Raw genomic sequence first — 20,423 nt, 5'->3', positions numbered from 1 at the left:
GATTTGTACTTGTATTTGTAGAGTACATAGGAGTTTAAATGGTCGATTTTCATAAGGAAACAAACACAAACATGTGTGACAGGGGCGTGTGCGTGGGCGTGTGCATATTTTCACATTTGGCCATTTCTTTCAAAATAAAAGCCTGAATACGATGCACAGTATTTGCCAATGAACATCTGTAATCTTTATGGTATTTCAGAATAAAACACAATTAGTTATTACAAATGTGAAAGATAAAGCGAATTTGGCATGTTTTAGAGCTTTTAGAGTTTTAGAGCACTAACCTTCCCCTCACTCAAACTTGTATGTACCTCTCCAAAGAATTGTTTTTGCCTTTTAATTTCCCCGCATGTGGCGCACAATTGGGCGTGCAAACACAACAATGGAGCACATTGTTTTTCCACCATAACGTTAAACATGCAGGCTGCTGCCACCGAGCCCGGAGCTTTATTTTGAATGTTAGAACCGGAAGTCACGTCGTTTCATCTGACCAGCTTGTCGATGGTGAGCCTTCCTGCTGCTCCCCTCCCAGCATCAGTCTCTCCTCTAGGCGGAGGAGGGTGGACTGGGCTGAGGGAGACACTCTCCTAAGCCAAAAAATAACCAACTCAGCTGACGTTACGGGACGTTTTATACACCACTCTTCTTTGGTGGTCTTTTTTTTGGTGGGAGAGGGGCTGTCAGGTCGTCAGCCATGAAGTCATCCAACAGTCGTCCCTCCAGAGTGGGTAGAAACCCCTTCACCCACGAGCTAAAATTCACCATGATAGAGAAAATAAAGGTAAGACTATTCAGATAACGAGTGCTACTTTAATGATCTGTAGTTACACTATATAAAGCTACTGTCAGGGTCCCTTGTGTAGGCTGTAATATGTATGTTGTGTAGGTACAACACCTAAACTTTACCCACTTTGTTAGGGCTGTGTCCTGTTTATTGGGACAGTTTACCCTCAGGTGATATGGTGTATAAACTTTGAAAACACATAAGAATGAAGTTCTCCAAACATAGGAGGAGTGATTCAACCTTCCCACTTTCTAGGAAATGTCACTCAGTGTTTTCCTGGTGGTAGTCAGTGCAAGTATTAGGACATGAATACACATAGTGGGCTTTTAACAATAATGTGTGTCTGTTATGTTTTTGATGCAAAATAAATATAAATAAATATTTCTTGAAAAGGCATTTACTCCTTCTACCTTATTAGACATCCCAGAATCTATGAATTTGCTAATTTTGTTCATTTCTAGAGTTTTCCCGCTGGACACAAGATGTCTCCTACTTTATTCTCAGTGTTTGTGCACTGAAGGCTACTCACACTGTACAAGTTGCAAATTATAGCAGACTTGACTTCCAAACTATTTGTAATGTCACAAATCATGCTCATAGGCCCGCCCCTTAAAATCAGATTTTGAGCACAGAGAAACTTTCCACTTTCAGCAGATGAATGTGAAAACATCCTTCTAGTGTCAAACTCTGCACAGACATCATTGTACACAGTGAAGCTCAAACATCCAACTGTAGGAGCAAGAAGAAAAGCCTATTTCTGAGTGGAGGGGGATTTGTGTTAACACACAGTTTAAAGAGAAAAAACATGTGTTCAGCAAAGCTTTCATTAATGCATGCTGTGAGTTTACTTCATTAGCTCAGTAGGGGTTGTCCTCTTTATTCTTGAGTGTCAAGGAAGAACAACAACCGAGATAGATCTATGGTAAATCTTGTCAAAAGGAACCCCTACTGGAAAATATATTCCTTAGTTTTGAACCAATAACTGTTTAGGCCTCAGTATGCACAGAGATAAAAGAAATGCCAGTGCAGTTATCCCAGATTTTGGAGAGAAACAAATAGTGTTCGGTTTCCTGTGTATAATTTTTTTGGTCATCAGTTACATGTAACTGCCACGCTGCCCCATATGCGCCATTGTAAAGTGTTATCTGAGACTTGTGGTGACATTATGGGGCCAGCCACTGCCCAACATTTTCCTGGGTGGATCCAGGAGAGTTGAATCTTGATTGATCAGATTTGCATGTCCGTCAGATATTTGCATTTGATTTTTAACTGCGCACCTGTAGACAATGGGAAGCATAAAATACACTCCAGCCAACTGAAACACATGATTTTAGTTTTTTTTTTTTTTTTTTTTACATAATTGTACTCTGCCTGTCATAATAACATGCTGAACAGGTTAGCATGCACTTGACTTCCTCCTACATTCTCCCTCTGTCAGTCTACACTTCTGTGTTTCTAGCTGTTTCCTTTGACTCATCCAATTGAATGTGTACACACACACACACACACACACACACACACACACACACACACACACACAGACACACACAGTGTTTACACTTGGGTGTTAGCACAGGGTAACAAGTTGGCAGCAACCCAAGTTTCATGTGTACTCGGATAGTCCTCATTAGAATGGGTCAGTTTCCAGGATAGGATAGCAAGAGTGACTAATGGTTCGGGTTGGATTAAAGTCAAGGTTAGGATCCATCCAATTAGGGCTCTTCTCTTCTGGTAAAGACCCTCCTGCATACTCACATACACTTGTATTAATACGTATGTTAAAGTACGCGTTAAAGCAAGGTGTGTGCTCTAGGCCAAACGTGAACATGGAAGTGGTAGGTGAGATATTCTGCTACGGCTGTGGCTACATCCTAAATCAACCATTGAAATCAATGGATTCTTAGTGCTGGAGGACAGCAGGCTGGCTGAAATGCCTCCACATCAATCAACCAATGGATCAATGGCTTCTCATGCTCAGTGATTGGTTGGGTCTGCTGACAGAATGACTGTCCTGGACACACACACTGCTAATGTGGTCCAACCAACTTACTAAATGGGTCATTTTATCTAGTTTTATGCAAATCTTAAGCAGATTTTTAAATTGAGAGTTTGGAATGAAGGTGAGATGACCTCCAAATTATTTTCAATTATCCTCACTTCACCTTATTCTAAAGCAAATTGCATTGAAAGTATCAAAGATGTGTTTTTCCTCATTTGTTTGCCGTCACACGATCAAACAAGCGGAGGATGTACACTTCCTCTGCTCTGCCCCATCAGGTTTATCTGTTTCCCCATAGCTCCAGGGCCCAGAGGTGCCTGCTTTCATTCAGGGCAAAACATACAAAGCACAAGGTTCAGGAAATTGGCCTTTTTGTCGGCACAGTCGGTTCCCAACCATTACAATCCACAGAGAATCACTTATCTCCAAACGGCTTTTGCCTTTTTGGTTTTACATGCTTTTTAGCTTGCCTTTGTAGCCACGTCCATTTGGCTTGCACAATGCTGTATCTACACTCCCCCCTCCGCCCAGGTGTTGTTTTATCTGGAAAATGGGTTTATTTGTATGTGTGAGTTTGTTGGTTGCAGTAGATTGTAAACAGTTGTGTGTCTGTGCCAGATGACAGCAACAGTCCAGTGAATGTAAGCTGGACTGTGTGTGTTTCTGTGCCTGGTTCACACCTATCGCTTCCTGCTTGTTATGTGGCATTGAGGTGTGTTTTTCCACTTCACAAAAATGTGTGGCGCATGTAAACACGAGCTCTGCCTGAACAAAAAGTTGACTTCTTTCTGTTGCTCTCCTGGTATGGTCTGTCTTGTTGTTTCAAGATAAAAAAAATAGAAAGTGAGACGCCATAGGCTTTAGATCTATGTGACTGCATGACGTGTGTGTGTGTGTGTGTGTGTGTGTGTGTGTGTGTGTGTGTGTGTGTGTGTGTGTGTGTGTGTGTTTGGAATCTTTTGAAGTGCTGCTTGATGCATAAGCATACATCCCTCCCCCTGGCACTTGGTCATCCTGGATTTTTTTATTTTTCTAACTTCACACAAACATGATCAGCAGCACTGTAGACCAACTAGGTCAGCAAGTGAAAGGGACAGACAGTAGCGCTCATTCCAGCTGAGTCACACATTGCTGAACAGTGAACATCATACAGACATGGCTGCCAACGAGTGTCAGCTGGATCCCTTTATAAAAATTAAGTATAAAGCCATTGTAAATTTCACGAGGACACACTTTTCTTCTTGGCAAAAACAAATCTACCAGATGTGACTTTGATTAAACAGATTCTGTTTGGCAGACTGCATGTCCTAACTCCCTGCATCTGTACACCAACAACATGACAAACAGAAGGACATGTTGAGTGGTTTCTGGGCCCCTGGGTGGAAATCAGAGCACACTCCCCTTGGCTCATTGAAAACAATTAACTCGGGGCAATTAGCCTTCACTACAGGGTGTATGGAGCAGTTAAAAGTGTGCATGGCCACATTGCACAGGGGATTTGGGTGTCATGTGCCACCGCTATGGAAAAGCATGTAACTGTGTTTGTTACATACATTGCTGGGCTGAAAATAACTTTTCATTTCAATCAAATGTTGATTTGGATTGATACATAGAATAGCACCAACACCAAATTCTGTACAGGTTCTGTATCATGTTTCCCAGATGTTTCCTGACTTTTTCTCTAGGGCCACCAGGAAGTTGACCTTTTTGGTCATCAGTGTGTTCTGTACTATAATGTCTTGATTACTTTCTGTAATATCTGTGTTGCATCTCTTAGTGAGTCAATAGTGGCTTTGTTTCAGATTTACTGAAAAAATGGTGAAGGTGTGTGTGTGTGTGTGTGTCTGTGTGGTTAGAAAGCAGAAGTGGCCAGCTGTAGAATGAGTGACTCCATGTCTTAATGGCCCATGACCACTTTAATGTTGCCAAATGTACATACAAAAGGTGTGTGTGTGTCTCTGCATGTTTGGAGACAATGGGACCATCGCGGCTTTCCAGTCTCTCCTGAATATTTTACATACAACAGAGTGGCCTAACAAATCATACCCTTAGGTTGAAAGACATATTTGGTTTACAAAACCATTAGGAATAGACATTTTCTTCGTGCCTTTGTACATTTTCTGATTTCACTTTCGTATAATATCACAAAGTTATTACTTTTATCCTCTCTAAATCAAATTAAAGTAAAATTATCCCCCAAATCTGGTGACTTTTCATCATAACTAATCTTTAACTACGTTAACCATGTGGACCCACAAAATACTTAATATTGAAATAAATTATACATAAAAAAATAGATAATGACACAAATTAATTATAATCATTATTTTGAAAATGTTTTTCATCTGTAATTAGCTGTTGCGTTTGTCTAAATGAGTCAATAGCTGATCATATCACCATTTCTGCCTTGTTTGTCCTGATGGACTGACAGAGACTTTGTTTGTTTAATAACAATATTGAACTGAATCTTAAAAATGGTGGACTACTTTACAAAACAATCTGCAGACAGGTTCATTGACTGAGAGTAGAAGTATTCGTTTAGTTTGAAGTAGTATTTCATGTGTGGAAAAGGTTGTATTTGTGGCTCCAAAGGGAGCTGAATGAAATCTGATAAATTGCCTTAAATTATGTCACTTGAGTCAGCGTCAGAAAAAAAATCTGGGGTTGTGGAGTTAGAAGGAAGTGACCTTACGAGACCTCTGTAGCCCGCTCCTCATCTCTCAGCCCGAGGCTACATTAGCCACCACTAGCATAACACACCTAAATCTCCGACAAGTCAGCAGTCGAGTTGCATTGGGGGTAATGCAGGCAGTATGACAATAAAAAAAATGTGTGGAATAAAACATTCTTTGTATATAAGAAGAGGCTTTTGAGGGCTCAGTGCTATATTTGGATAAGTAACAGTAAGAAATGATTGCACTCAGAGAATAAGACTTTTAAGCTCCATTTATATTAGAGTTTGGATGTGTGGTACAAGTCCCAGCCCAGCACTGCAGGAGGATATCTTTATAGCAAATTTCCAATCATCAGCGGTAGATGGGCCGGTGCTGTCATAAAACACTAAGAATTGCTCCCCTCTACCCCGCCCCAACTCATTTTCATGCCACCTCCTGAGAAAATGTCAGCAGATCCTCCCAGATGGATTCGTTAAGCTCTGATGATGAGTGCGCTGTGCGTCAGCCATGGGGGTGGTGAGGCAGGGAGAGGCGTTAGAGCATCATAAATCACCCACATTACTGTTTATTTATTAATACAGCCCTGCAGTGTGCACCTGGGCTCCTCCAGAGAGAGAAACACACAGGAAAGAAAGGAAAGATGGGACAGGAAGGGAGGGGGTTAGATATGATTCCCCAGAGTGGTCACAAAAAGCACATCAATGCAAAGTAGGAGGAAAACAGTTGAAGGGAGTGCAGCATGATAAATGAAGGTGCAGCTGAGTAAATAGACATGGGGAGTTAAAGATTGATGGATGGATGGGTAGTTGAGGAGAGGAATTCCTCCGGGATCAGAGATTACTGTAAGGCAGGGCCGGGAGGTTGATGAGAGGGGAGCTAGGGAGTGCAATGAAAGCGCGGGATGAAGAGATTGCCCAGAGGTCGCACAAGGGGGAGGATGGGGCTTAAAATGTCACACAGTCTGAATTTACACTGGAGGCCGTGACTTTGTGACCTTGTTAGTAGACGCGCACACACACGCGCACACACACAAACACACCACATCTCTCTCATTACACGGTAAGAGAAAAGGCATGACAGGTCAGTCAGAAGACTACTGTGGCACTCGGGCTTCAGCACACTTTATTTCAGTGACGGGACTGAAACTGTACTGTATGACCTCAGACTGAATGTAGCGTCACTACACTGTTTGCAGAGTTACCTTATCTTATTTTCAACCTTTCTATTTATACAGTAAAACCTAACTGGTGTTATGCAAAAGCCAAAGCCATTGTCTGAGAATACTGTCATAACGAACAGCAAACCCCTACATTTCTGGACAAACCTCCTGGCATGCATCGTCCTTATCAAGAGGCTCCTGGCGAATCATTTTATTTATTTTATTATTTAACTATTTGGTGGTGCTCACAGAAAAATATACACAGAAAAAAAGACTTATAATAAGCCAGATTTAAAAAAAACAAAAAACATTTTCCTCTGGCATTTAAAGACAAATTAGGACACTTGTACATGTCACAATGATGGCTGTGAGACAGGCTTTTAAAAATAAATCTAAATGGGTTGGAACTGCCTGGAGGTTCAACATTCCTGTCAAAGTGTTTCGGCTTCCCTCTCCGCCCTGTTTGAGGATCCCACTTCTCAGGTAAATCTCAGCACTGGAGCTGAACATACACCCGGACGTCTTCCTGTAGCTGGTCTCCCTCTCACTTAAAGGCTGGTGGTTTCTGCTGCTGGAAACACCACACTCTCAATAAATAAAAGAATGGCCAATGTCATGCAGAGATATTGCCCAACTAAAGCTCTAGAGTCTAGAGTTACTAGAAAAAGTCTGAAATTTCCTTGAGACTGCATGAATTCTTTTTTATTTGAAATGTATATAAAATGTTCCTTTATGAATACATGTAGAGACCAGTGATATATCTATGTATGTCCAGTATATGCGTATCTGTGATACATCGAAGCAGGTTATGTAAATGATTTCCTTGAACATTAACCTCTTAACCTTGGAACATGAAATGAAAGGACTTCCTTATAATAATTACAACTAACTTTAACAAGAGGTTCAGTGGAAGTTGATGGGCATGAGGATGGGATAGGGTGGTACTGGAAAATAAACATGGGACAATATGAAAAGTTAATGTCTTGATTTATGAATTCATAATATTATCACAATAATGATCAAAAACATAATGGAATCAGTTTACTTTACATTCAGTTAAGGAACAGATATTTTTTATTGCATCTCAGAGAGGCACCTCATCTCCATGATGCATTTCCACATAACCAGTTTAACTTTTAAACTTTTAAATGCTGGCCTCGCCTTGTGACAGTTTAAAAAAACAAACAACTGTAATGCTAGCGAGCTAGACAGCTTTTTCAAGTCACTCATGAGAATATTCACAATTATCCTGATAGTGGAAATTTACCATGATATACTTATCCACTGGTATGTAGTAGATAGATAGCGTTTTTTATCTTGATTTTGTCCCATCCCTACTGGAGAGCGGGAAAGTGTTTTTGTCTAAGAGTTGGTCACAAAAAGATCACAAAAAACCCAGAAAGGCAATCATAAGTAACATTAAAGGTAAAAGATGGGACCTAATAGTATTAAGATACCGAATATTACTGTAATCTGGAAGAGGTTGCAGTTTTTTGTCTTTGGAATTCCGCACAGATCTTGGTTTACTCTTTTTATAATAGCATCTATGTGGAGGTTAATCTGTTGCAGAGCTATGTGGAGCTCTGAATCAATACGGAATCAGCTTGTGATAATTAAGACACATCACTGCATGTGGACATGTATTTAAGGATCTTTGATTTGCTGTTTATTTATCTTTAGATTAAAACACAGTCTAATATATATATTTCCCCTGCAACAGCACGTAACTAGTGTCGATATATACTGATTTGGGTGCATATTAAGCTCGTAAACTCGAGGGATTGCTAACCAGGAACGTGTGATTAGGATTAGAGCATGACTGTCAGTGTGATTGAAGGATGGCTGTTTGTTCCTTCCTGAAGGCACACGTGGAATGTGCTTCTTCCGACCCTGTAGGACTTGCGGGCATATTATGCTTCAGTGTAGGAATGTACGGTAATAATTGTGACAGTAGGAATGTTAAAATTATGGTACAGTGGGTAATGGTTCAGTGGAATGGTAACAATGTGACTGTTCGTATGTCCCCCCCTCTCTTCAGATAGGACTGATGTCTGTTACGGTGTTTCCAGTGCGGCTGTTGCTGGTGTCCTTCTTCATGCTGCTGGCGTGGCCCTTCGCCTTCACAGCCTCCCTGGGACGCTCTGAGTTCGTCATTGAGCCACAGTCATGGTGGAGGAGGTGTGTGCGGTGGATATTGGTGTGTGTAGGAAAGTGTTAAAGCATGTATGTGTTACTAAGACATATGGGATTACACAGAAATGTGTGAAAATGATATGGGAGCTAAACAAACAAACCCTTTGTCATCCACAGTCTTGTATCTGCTGATTGTTTATTGGTGTCTGCTGATTTAATTTCTCTAGTAATGTGAATCGATTTGAAATGAGACAGATTAGATCAAAGCATCATGTCATTTTTGGGGCTACTGTTTATAAAACAGTGTTTCCTTTCTCAGGTTTATAGACCTGTGTCTACGGGTGATCATGCGAGCCATGTGGTTTTGCGGAGGTTTTCATTGGATCAAGGTGAAAGGGGAACGGGCGGCGTCCTCTGAAGTTCCCATCCTCACCGTGGCACCACACTCCTCCTACTTTGATGCCATCCCAGTCACCATGACCATGTGCTCCATAGTCACCAAACTGGAGAGCAGGAGCATTCCTGTCTGGGGCAGTAAGTAATACACATTTCCATCTCATCTTTGACTCATAGACTTACATAAAGAAATAGATCCTCCTAAATGTTACACACTGGACACTGGAAGTATCCTAATAATTAAGTTTAATTAAGGGGATACTTCACTAATGCATCCACCTTTTTAGCTTTTCTTCTTGGTTCTGAAGATTAACTTAGTTTTCTCTCTCGTTCTGGCATACATCCAAAATCTTTATCTTCAATCATCGTCGTCCAGCTCTGATCAGCTACATCAGGCCAGTGTTTGTGTTTCGATCGGATCAGGACTCCAGAAGAAAAACTGTCGAGGAGATCAAGCGGAGAGCCCGATCTGGAGGGGAGTGGCCTCAGGTAACATGCATGAACACATTCTATACATACACACACACACACAACACACACACACACACACACACACACACACACACACACACACACACACACACACACACACACACAGAGAGAAACACTGATCTAACCTCTGCTCACACCACATGGGAATTGTAAGGTGATGGCATAAATACAGAGTCACACACAGTTCACATAGATCAAGGCCAATTTAAAACAATGAGTAAGAGCCAGATGCATCTGTGTGTGTGTGTGTGTGTGTGTGTGTGTGTGTGTGAGTGTGTGTGTGTGTGTGTGTGTGTGTGTGTGTGTGTGTGTGTGTGTGTGTGTGTGTGTGTGTGTGCGCGTGCATGCGTGCGTGCGCGTGCGTGCATGCTTTAATGTGTGTTTGTTTCTTTCAGATTATGATATTTCCAGAGGGGACGTGCACCAACAGGTCGGGTCTCATCTTATTCAAGGCTGGTATGTGTTCAGTCCCCTTCCTGCTTTAGGTGGAAGGTAGCCTTGATTTTGTGTGTGTGTGTGTGTGTGTGTGTGTGTGTGTGTGTGTGTGTGTGTGTGTGTGTGTGTGGTGTGTGTGTGTGTGTGTGTATTGCCATCTTATTGAAATCACGTGTTTATTCCTTGTAGACTAAAAATGTTCTCCTAAGAAATGACATTCCCATCAGCCTTAGTTGTTTAGTGCTAATTGGCAAATGTTAGCATGCTAACAGGCTAAACCAAAAAGGTGACCATGTATGTAAACCATGCATGCTAAACATGAGCATGAACTTTTCCTACTACAGCTTCAAAGCAGTATTCAGAGCTCAATGTGTCCCTCAGTTCCCCACAGTCTGCTGCACCACATCAGTCCAGTTATTGGCAGTAATGCAACTGATTTTAGGACTGACATTATTGATACTGCAGTGTGGGTACTGGGACCGACTCTTGTCCTATTTAACATATACATAACTCTGAAGGAAACTAACACCTTTTTTGTCCAGTGGCTAAAGTTGTTCGTACCTAACGAAAATTGTGAGCTACCCACAGTCCAGATGAGGGTTTTATCTAGAGAAGCTGAATAATTGTCCAAACCCCAGCTCAGAAGAGTGTTTGGCTGTGGTTCTCAGTAATTTCCAGCCAGGCGTGTGTCTGCGCGTTAGTAGCGAGAGACTGCGTGTGATCACTTTGTTCAGTATTCATTTCATTTAGTGTGCCTGGACTTGTAAATGATTATTTATGCATGGGGTTGACTGCATGGCTGCCAACTCCAGGTGTAGATGTCTGGGCAAATTAATTTCATGTTGGCCCTGCAGGTTTGGGTTCAGTGTCTTGCTTAGGGACACCTCAACGGGACACATAACTGTTGAACCCAATCTTTTTTGGGCTTGTTTTTCGGCCCACATCCCATGTGTGTGTGTTATGCTGTCAGACATTGTTCCCTGCCTGCTCTGTCTAATCCCCTTTCTTCCAGTCTGTAATTCTGTCATTCCCAGTAAGCCCTGTTGGTCACACTCTATCCTGCTTTGTTTGACTGTGTGTGTATGTGTGTTTGTCCAGCTTGATCTGTCTGTTGTGTGTTACCAGTCCTCTCTGGATGTGTCTCCTCTAGTTATGTCTCTTCACTGGCTCCCTGCACAACAGAGCAGCAGTGTGTGTGTGTGTGTGTGTGTGTGTGTGTGTGTGTGTGTGTGTGTGTGTGTGTGTGTGTGTGTGTGTGTGTGTGTGTGTGTGTGTGTGTGTGTGTGTGTGTGTGTGTGTGTGTGTGTGCTTTTAATGTGAATGGTGCCACCTGTGTATGACGTGCTCTGCAGATACCTCCAGTCTTCAAACAGCCTTTCAGTGGAGCCGTCACTTTCATGTTCAGCCTTCTCTCGCTGTCCGTTCCCTTACTGTGGTCACATTGTTATAAAGAGGATGTAGTCAGTGATCACTCTAATGCCCCTTCATGTTCTTTCACAGTCTCAAGTACAGCTAGAACAATATGTGGGGCCAATATTGTTCTATTAAAAATCAGATGTCAGCCAGTCATCCATGTTTGATGATTGAGGTTCTTTGTCGAACACAAGGATTTTCTCTCTTAAATTTATTGAAGCTGTGTGTAATGTTTTGTGTTGTTTAAAGTTTTAACTGCAATTTAACTTTTACACAGGTATATCATGAATATATTTTCATCAAATATTCAGAATATTAAAGTATCAGTTAAAGCTGAACAACTGTTACAATAACTAATTGTGTGAAAGGAATCACTTTGGGTGACGAAACCATAGAGAATTATTATGTGTGTCTTCAGTTCACCTTCCCGCTCTACGGCGCAGTGTAGCGTTTTTCAGCTTATTGTTTTGGTTTTGAGGTCGGCAGCTTTATTGTTTTAGTTCACTGCTCTTATCATTGTTGTTTCCAGCTGTACCAGGCAGCTGTTCTCTGTAAACACACTCTGATAAACCCACATCTTTCCACAACTAAAAGGCAGACAGAGTTGCCAGTGAACATAGCATTCAGCAGCTAAAGAACCAGATATTTGCATTTAGTAAGAGTGAATATTGGACTGATCAGGGCACAGACACGGCTACATATAAATGCTAATGTTTCTCTGTGTCTGTTGGATGTGTAAACAGGAAATTATTTTAACATGTTAGCCATGTCAACTTTACAGCTTGTTGAGTGGCCTAAAAAACAATTAGGCCCTTGAGGGTTAAACTTTATTTTTATAGCAATATTCGTATCCAGTTTTCATCTATTCAGAACTCAAACAGTACCTTGAATAGGGCTTTGTCCAGTGATTAATACTGTATGTAGCTTCTATCAGCTCGTCCGTCATCAACAGGACATTATAGAATCTCCGTATCGAGCTTGTCTGCCAGGGCTGGAGGTTATCCTGAGGTTGTGAGCTCATCTAAACCAGTACACAACAACAAAAGACCAATACGTTGTATCTCTCTGCTGTGTTCATGCCACTTAAAATCTGTAGAAAACCCTGTTACCAAAACAGTGTAGTACTTCCTTTTGCCACTTAAATATGCATCTAGTAATTAAATCAAAATCAAATACCGGTAAATACAGTTTCATCTCACCACCTCTCTCCTCTCTTTTCTTTCTCAGGTGCTTTCATACCAGGCCTCCCAGTGCAGCCTGTGGTGCTACGCTACCCAAACAAACTGGTAAACACACTGTCTTTAAATTCTTTCCATACCTGCTCCATACCTGTAGCCTTGGACATGATAGTTCAAGCTCAGCCTGACTCCACCAGTAAATACACCATGTGCACAAACCTACACGCACCTGTGATGTAATGGTTTCTTTCCCTCACTTTCGTGTGTGTTCCTCTTGTGTTGAATGACTTCATGTTCTAGTAGGATGATATTTCATCCCCCTCTTTCTCTCTGAATCTCTCTCTCTCTCACACACACTTACACACACACACACAGACACACACTGACACACGCAGGTATCATGTCTCTCTCTCGGCACCTCTCCTCACTCTGTCATGAATTATACACTTCTTATTACCTAGTTTTTCTTGTCTGTTTCCCTAGAAAGCTTTTGTCACTGTTTCACTTCGGAGTTTAGTCACTGTGCTGACTTTAGTGACAACGTGGCAGCACGATGCAGTTAAGTGAGGCAAAGAAAACCTGAATAAACCACACTAACGGAGTAACATGTCCAAAGTTTGTATATTCCCGTCCAGACAACCACCAACCGTTTCCATTCCATCTGTTTCCATCTGTTCACTTAGCTGAGTGAAAGTGAAAATGTGCAACTGGAAATGGAAACAGTGATAATCACCCAGGCAAGAAAATTGGAATAAAATCACACAAAATACTTATTTGTTAGTGAGCCAAGTCAAAACATATTCAACTTTTGGAATCTACAATACAAATATGCAACACCAACAAGCATGAAGAGAAGCTGATAGCATCAGGTGAAAGTACCCAGATGTCCGGCACAGGCAGTTTGTAAATGTGATGTTATCTGAATTGAATTGGATTTATCTGTATGCTGTTTTATCACACTGAAGCTATTTTCGCACATGTTGTTTGGTTTCCTTAGTCTAGATCAGAGCAGAAAATAATACATTGTTGCATTTAATTTTAAGGCAGTTTAGTGTTCTGTTGACTTTTCCCTTTTACATATGAATAAAAGTATGAAGAAGAAAATGATCAAAATTGAGCAGTGGAACCAGGGCTATTGTACTTTTTATTCTCCACACTTCTTTCTAGTCAAAACCTGGTGCCTACATGACCCAAAATGCAACTTGACTGCTGACAGTTCAGTTGGAGATTCAGGTATATTATGTTAGTAGCAGCTAATGTAACCATGAACTGTTCTGCCTCAAGCGGATATGAGTAGCGGACTACAGAGGTCTGTTAAACTCACTTCTTTCAAACTCCACACCACCTAATTTTTTTAATTTTGTAGTCTGGACTTCCAACCAATGTTACCACTTCATTTACTGTATCTCCTTCACACAGCTCCCTCCGGAGCCACAAAAGGCTTTATACAACCTCTTCCACACATGCAGTACTCATACTCATCAAGAGCTGCAAACAGACTTTGATGTGTAAAATCAGTGGAGTTCCCCGGAAAGTTACATTATCCTGTGACAGAACTGCAGCATTAATGATGTAAGAGTAATTTGAGACACTCGCTAAAATGTGCTGTTATTATCAGTATGACAGTATTTTGTAAGGATTCAAGGTTATTTTCATTGTCATTAACAACGCAATGTTGTAGAATGAAGTTTACATATAGTTCCTTTTATGGTAAACAAAATAAAAACTGATTTATGAGTCATGGTGGTACGGCACTGGAAGCCAGATGGCAGCAGGGTGAACAGGCTGTGGTTGGGGAGGGTGCTGTCTTTTAGTATCCTTCGGGCTCTACAGAAGCACCTCATCTCAATATCACTGATTCTAGATATCAATGATCTTCTGTCCTGGGCTTTCTTAAGTTTCCTAAAGAAATATAGTTGTTTAAGTTCCAGCCTTAATCAGCAGTAATGAGTAATATGTGTAATGTGACTGGGTCTTCAGCCATCCTCAGAAGCCATGGACCCACACAACTGACAAAAATAACAAACAGCAGTTCCAGGCAGTCCGACAAGTTGTAAAAAATTGACTCCCGGAGATGTTTGTGTGTTTGTCTTGAGCCATTTCCTATTTCTCCTTCCTCTTCGCAGGATACTGTTACATGGACGTGGCAAGGCCCCGGAGCGTGAGTCTTTCTGTTTTTCTCTCACACACCTATGCGCTTACGTGCACTGCAAACCATAACACACACACACACACACACACACACACACACACACACACACACACACAAACACACAGGTTCCACCACCCTCTGCTAAGTATGTCGTTAAAACAGCAGTGATCTGTTTTCCATTAAGAACAAACATGGTAAGATACTGTAGGGAAACCTCCATTATCTCTAGCACTAAGTGTTCAGTCTTGTCTCCATCCATCATATTATTTTTCTCTTCCTCGTCATGTATAGACAAAGCAAATTCTCTTATCTTCCAGGTTCAAGATCCTATGGCTCACTCTCTGCCAGCCTCATAATCCCATGGAGATAGAGGTTAGTGGTTAAGTGAGCCAGAAGAAGAATTAAACCAATACTGTCCATCTAATGTAATGAATGTGATAAGTGTAACTATATTTATTATATAGCCGATCAGTACACAGTTTCATGACAGGACATCAGGATGAATTTCTCTCTCTTTCTTTAGTACTTGCCTATTTACACTCCATCAGATGAGGAGAAGGAAAACCCTGCTCTGTTTGCAGATAATGTCAGAAAGCTCATGGCCAAGTAAGTGTGTGTAAGAGCGTTTGCTCGAGTGTCTTTGATCAGCGTCTGTTTGTCTGCACGTGCTTGTTTTGGATGTCCGAAACACACAGACTCGTGTGAAGATCTGCATACATCTTTCCCTCTGTACTGATAGGGCGCTACAGCTGCCACTTACAGACCTGTCCTTTGACGACCGTGAGATCAGCTTATCACGGGGCCCGCTGCACATATATGACTACAGCAGCCTGCTTGAGTTCAATCAGCTGGTGTGCCGCCTGGGGTGAGTGGAGGGAGACTGGATTGACTGGTCGGACGGGGTGGATGGTGGGTTTGAGCTAAGACTTTGGGACACTGAAGGCAAAGAAACACTGACACCTGTTGGTGGCAGGACAGAAACACACACAGGGAGGTCTGTTTCAGTTCATATCTGGAAATTCAAATGAGGAAAGATTTGGTGTTCTGCCAAGGCTGACATTTTTAAAGATTGACACAGATATTAGTTTACTGCAATCAGGTTTTTATTCCAGGTGATACATTAAAATAAGAAAATTGTCAGATATCTATAAGCCTATCATAAGATTATTTGGTTATTAGGTGATTAGTGATGATGTGAGTGATAAAAAGAGTTTAGCCTACAGGTTTTCAGGTATCATCTCCAATATGGGAGCAGTTATCTCATGAAAATTTCACAACCAATAATAACATTCTTTTGATCATATACTAAAAATAAAAATAAAACTATATATACATATATAACACTGCATGATTAGGCCAAAACAATAATTCTAAGCCAAAATGCTATAGTTGCAGACAATAAAATATGAAAACACTACTCACGCTTTTTCTTTAAGATATCTGCTTCACTCTTTAACATAGATATGTGAGATTTTTACAGTCCAGTCAAAGTGACGGTGACAAACCATGTTTCCATATATGTCACACATGTGGTTAACAGTCTGACTAACTAATACATTGCTACATGATGTGACTTCTTTGTATTTTCTCTGGTGTGCTGTGCATTGACAGGCTGAGGGCAGGAACTACAGAGAAAGTTCTGGAGGAGCAGGCCAGAAGAGCCAGAAAGATGCAGGGAGACAGGCTGGGTTTGGAGGACTTTGCCCAATTCCTCAACCTGCCAGTTACAGACACACTCACACAAGTCCACAGCCTCTTTGACCAGGTAAAAACAGACAGATTTAAAGTACAATACAGTTTTTTTCCTGTTAAGTTAAATTAATTTAAAATATAATACAGGCAAGTATGTATAATTACAGACAATAAGCTTACAAACTGGTAAAAGAGAACAGTTTAAAAGTAGAGATTTAAAATTGATGCTGATCTAGCTAAATTGTGTAACAACATAAGAGATCCTAAAGTGAACCATTGTGGAAATCCAAAGTGTAGATCAGATATACATGTATATTTTCTTGATATTTAAAGGACCAGTGTGTAGGATTCAGTGGGATCTAGCATTGAAGTTGCAGATTGTAACTATTTAAATACAGCTCAGCCTTCCAAGTGTGTAGGATAAACCTACGGTGGCTACCAGAGGAGGCCTTATCTACACATTAAAACTTTCCTGTGACTATTATAGGATTATAGATCCTCATAAATGTTACACACCGGACGTTAAAGCAAAGTATACTTTGTGTGCAATTTAATTAATATAGTTTAATTGTCCTAAATGCTTGCAGAGTCACAAGATATTACAGTTTTTAGAAATCCTAGTTAGATTTGAGACGTCTGCTACTCTTCCCGATACCTTAACATGTTATCATTTAAAGTGTCCAGGCAGTAGTTTATTCATTTTCAGTTGTAGTTTGGCTTTCTTTTGACAAGGCAGGGTTTTAAATGATCTCTTTTCTACTTCTTTGTTAAAAGAGAATGTGCTTTTTTTTGTTATTACTTTTGCTATTAGTATCACTTTTATGTAGCCATGTAATTTTATGTTCTGTAGGCTGTTCATTTTGTTTTTTGTATAACTTGTGAAATTGCCAAAATAAGTAATGATGGTCACCTTTTCTTTTCCCTTTGTGTAATTAATATAATTTTTTTTTTAAATAAATACAGACACTTTTGGGAAAGGTCAGGCACCAGTAATATTATATTTTTTCATTCATTTCTTGAATGTGCATGTTATTGCACATATACATATACATTACATATACATCTGTTAACAAGGACACAGTGTCACTGATTTAAAACACCCTACGGTCTACACCACGGCTAATACTTTCCTATCTTGAAGGTGACATACAGTAGACTTCATGTGTAACAATGCCTGATCAGCTCCCCCTTGTGGAGCATCTGCAGTCTGATAAATGTCAATAAGTGTACATTTGTGTGATTGTGACTTCAGATCATTAGTAGAAAAAACCAGCTGAGAAAACTGTTCTTGAAAGTGAATTACAAAGTTAGCATGATGATGTTTTATATTAAAATGCAAGTTCTTTGTCCAGTTGATATATAACTAAAGATTATTCCAATTTTAATGAAATGATAATGAAATGCTACTTAAATGCTCACTAAAATCATTTTGTTCCAGCAAGGAGATGGACAGATAGACATCAGAGACTATGTCATTGCTTTATCTACTGTTCATCGACCATCAAAGTCAATGAAGACCCTCAAATTGGCCTTCAAGGTGAGCACATTCACCGCTGAATCTGGTTCAACATAGGTTTTAGATCATTGCACTAAGAATAAATGTTGTTGTGCAGATGTATGAGAGTGAGGAGAGCGGGGAAGTCCTAGAACAAGAGATTGCCGCCATCTTGGAGATAATGTTGGGAGTGAAAGAGGTGGAACTGTCAGGTGTTTTTTTATCGCTTGATGGACCTGACACAGAGAAGATGACATATGGTAAGCCCCAGTGTTTGTTTGCCATTAGGCATTTTTCAACCTTAGTCCAAAATGATGTGATACCTTTTGTGTATATGAGACCCTTGTGGAGATGATTGACAGCATCTATCGTCCCCGCTTCATCCGTGCTGTCACCATCAAATCTGATTTCTTGTTGGCTTCACTGAAGAGGATGTGTACCGTCTGTCGTGGACTTTTTCAGGGTCCTTTACATCCGCCATCTGTCTTTTCTAGAGACTGTCAAAGCTTTTCCGTACACTCTCTCTTTCTCTGTTGTCCTATAAAGCACCATTTCAAAGTTTTAACATAAAACAATCCAGCATATTTCCCATATACACATAAAGCAAAATGAACTATACAGACAAATGGAAGCTGCTAATCTCCTCTGTAATGGTCTGGAGTCATCATAGTAATTATATTAATACCTCTAAATGGAAAAACAAATAACAATCTAATGTGAAAATGCGTCACATTGTACCTTAAATTTATCATTTGCCAACAAATGAAAAAGATACAACACGATAATTTTATAATCTAAGTAACAACATTTAACACCATTTTCTTTTTTTTGCCTTCTTCCAGATGAACTTCATCATTTTATAGACCAGCACCCTCGCTTTGTCCAGGATATCCTAGATTTTAAAAACCATCCACGCAAATTCTGCATTGGCCGACCTAAAAGCTGCAACGGCCAGAACCACAACAAAGACGACTGAAGAATGGACTTTAGTCCAGCAACTCTATTTACTACTCTACTCTATATGATGTAACAGCATCTCCCCATGCTGCAACTTCCCTACCACCTCTGTGCCTTTAAGTGCGGGTAGAGAAAGAGGAATAGACAGAGAGAAACGCAGTAGTTAGGATTTGTATGCATGGACCAGAGTCTGAATCTCTACTCCGTCACTTATGTCAGTTCTCTGCCTTCCTTTATTTTTAGTCCACATTGCGATATTAAGATGATATTGTGTTTTTCTGCTCTGCAAATATTTATTTTAAATTTATTTTCTTTTGTATGAAGTACACATATTTAAAAACTTGGTTGATATGGGGTGTTTTTTTTCTTTCATGACTTTATGTTGAAGGTTATCACTGTTCTCAGGCAAATGGACACTGCCCTATCCTGCTGCTCTTTATTTACATAGTACACATAGAAACCTAATTTCAGGTGAAACGGAGCAGGATATACACCATGCTGGGATGTTATTGCACCAAACACAAGTTAACAAATACTGGGTAAAAGCACCAAAAATATCATTCCTTATTTCACTGCCATAGGTATACAAACCAAAAACCTTGGGAAACATTTTGGATTATTATATCTGTTTTTATTATTGCCTAGATACCAATCAGCTCATCCAACTATATTTTTTTTCTGTTTTATTTGGTAAAATTATGTTTTCTCAATTTTAATGTTTTAAAACCGTGTAGTTTTTCTTAGAAAAACTTTTTAAGAGGATTGTTTTGGAGCATCAAATCCTCTCTTTAAACCTCAGACAGACAGATATTACACATACTGTATCTTCAGTTTCCTAAGCCTGTGCATTTCTCTGCACATTTATATACTGATCTCAGATGGTTTTACGCTGGACTGGCACAATTTGCAACTTGTGGCTGCTACTTCCTGTAATGTTTAATATCTTAATTAAATGCAGAAATCAAAGCTTGTTTTTATTTTACAAATAATTTGTTTTCAGTTTTGTGTTGTTGTCACCTACTGTCTTTTTCCACTAGGTGGAGCTCCTCTTTCACATTCATCTCAAGGTGTTCTGACTTTTGCAGTACTATGAGGTCTGTGCTTCTCAAGCTGTCATTGTTGAAACATTATCATTGCTTTATTTACTTAATCAGCTGTAGATTGTGTTCATACTGTCTATGTTTAAGTTGTTTGTCTTTTCCTATTGACACTTGATCATCCAGTACATTTCTCCAGCCTGTACCTTCCTGCTATTTCTTTCATAATAGTAAATACTTTCTGAGTCCACATGGTGGTGCTAGCTCCCTAAACTATACACACCAGAGAGCCCATGCACCACTGCCCACCTGATGGACAGGAAAAGCATTACCTCATCCCTTCCTTTCATTCCTTCAGGTAAAAATAGACAGATTAAGCCTGGGCTTTGATGAGAGAAACCTACAGAGGAGGTGTGGAAGCAAGGA

The 20,423-nt window shown here is 40.3% G+C and overlaps 1 protein-coding gene across 1 annotated transcript; it reads left to right on the top strand.

The window, feature by feature from the left end:
* Positions 1–528: 528 nt before the first annotated feature.
* On the top strand, positions 529–19,926 carry lpcat1 (lysophosphatidylcholine acyltransferase 1). Its single transcript, XM_051391361.1, has 14 exons — positions 529–781; positions 8,656–8,795; positions 9,070–9,284; positions 9,523–9,635; positions 10,034–10,094; positions 12,714–12,772; positions 14,791–14,825; positions 15,134–15,188; positions 15,340–15,422; positions 15,556–15,681; positions 16,428–16,581; positions 17,947–18,045; positions 18,122–18,263; positions 18,846–19,926. The coding sequence occupies exons 1-14, from the start codon at positions 695–697 to the stop codon at positions 18,977–18,979; spliced, it is 1,503 nt and encodes a 500-aa protein (XP_051247321.1). The 5' UTR covers positions 529–694; the 3' UTR covers positions 18,980–19,926.
* The last annotated feature ends 497 nt before the right edge of the window (positions 19,927–20,423 follow it).

The sequence above is a fragment of the Dicentrarchus labrax genome, unplaced genomic scaffold, assembly GCF_905237075.1.
Source record: "Dicentrarchus labrax unplaced genomic scaffold, dlabrax2021, whole genome shotgun sequence".
Classification (NCBI taxonomy): domain Eukaryota; kingdom Metazoa; phylum Chordata; class Actinopteri; family Moronidae; genus Dicentrarchus; species Dicentrarchus labrax.
The sequence above is the reverse complement of the archived record's forward strand: the minus strand, read 5'-3'. Positions and strand labels throughout refer to the sequence as shown.

Coding starts and splice junctions, on each gene's coding strand:
- lpcat1 (XM_051391361.1), top strand. CDS start 695: ATGAAGTCATCCAACAGTCGTCCCTCCAGAGTGGGTAGAAACCCCTTC. Junction 8,796..9,069: donor CCACAGTCATGGTGGAGGAG/GTGTGTGCGGTG, acceptor TTCCTTTCTCAG/GTTTATAGACCTGTGTCTAC. Junction 18,046..18,121: donor CCCTCAAATTGGCCTTCAAG/GTGAGCACATTC, acceptor GTTGTTGTGCAG/ATGTATGAGAGTGAGGAGAG.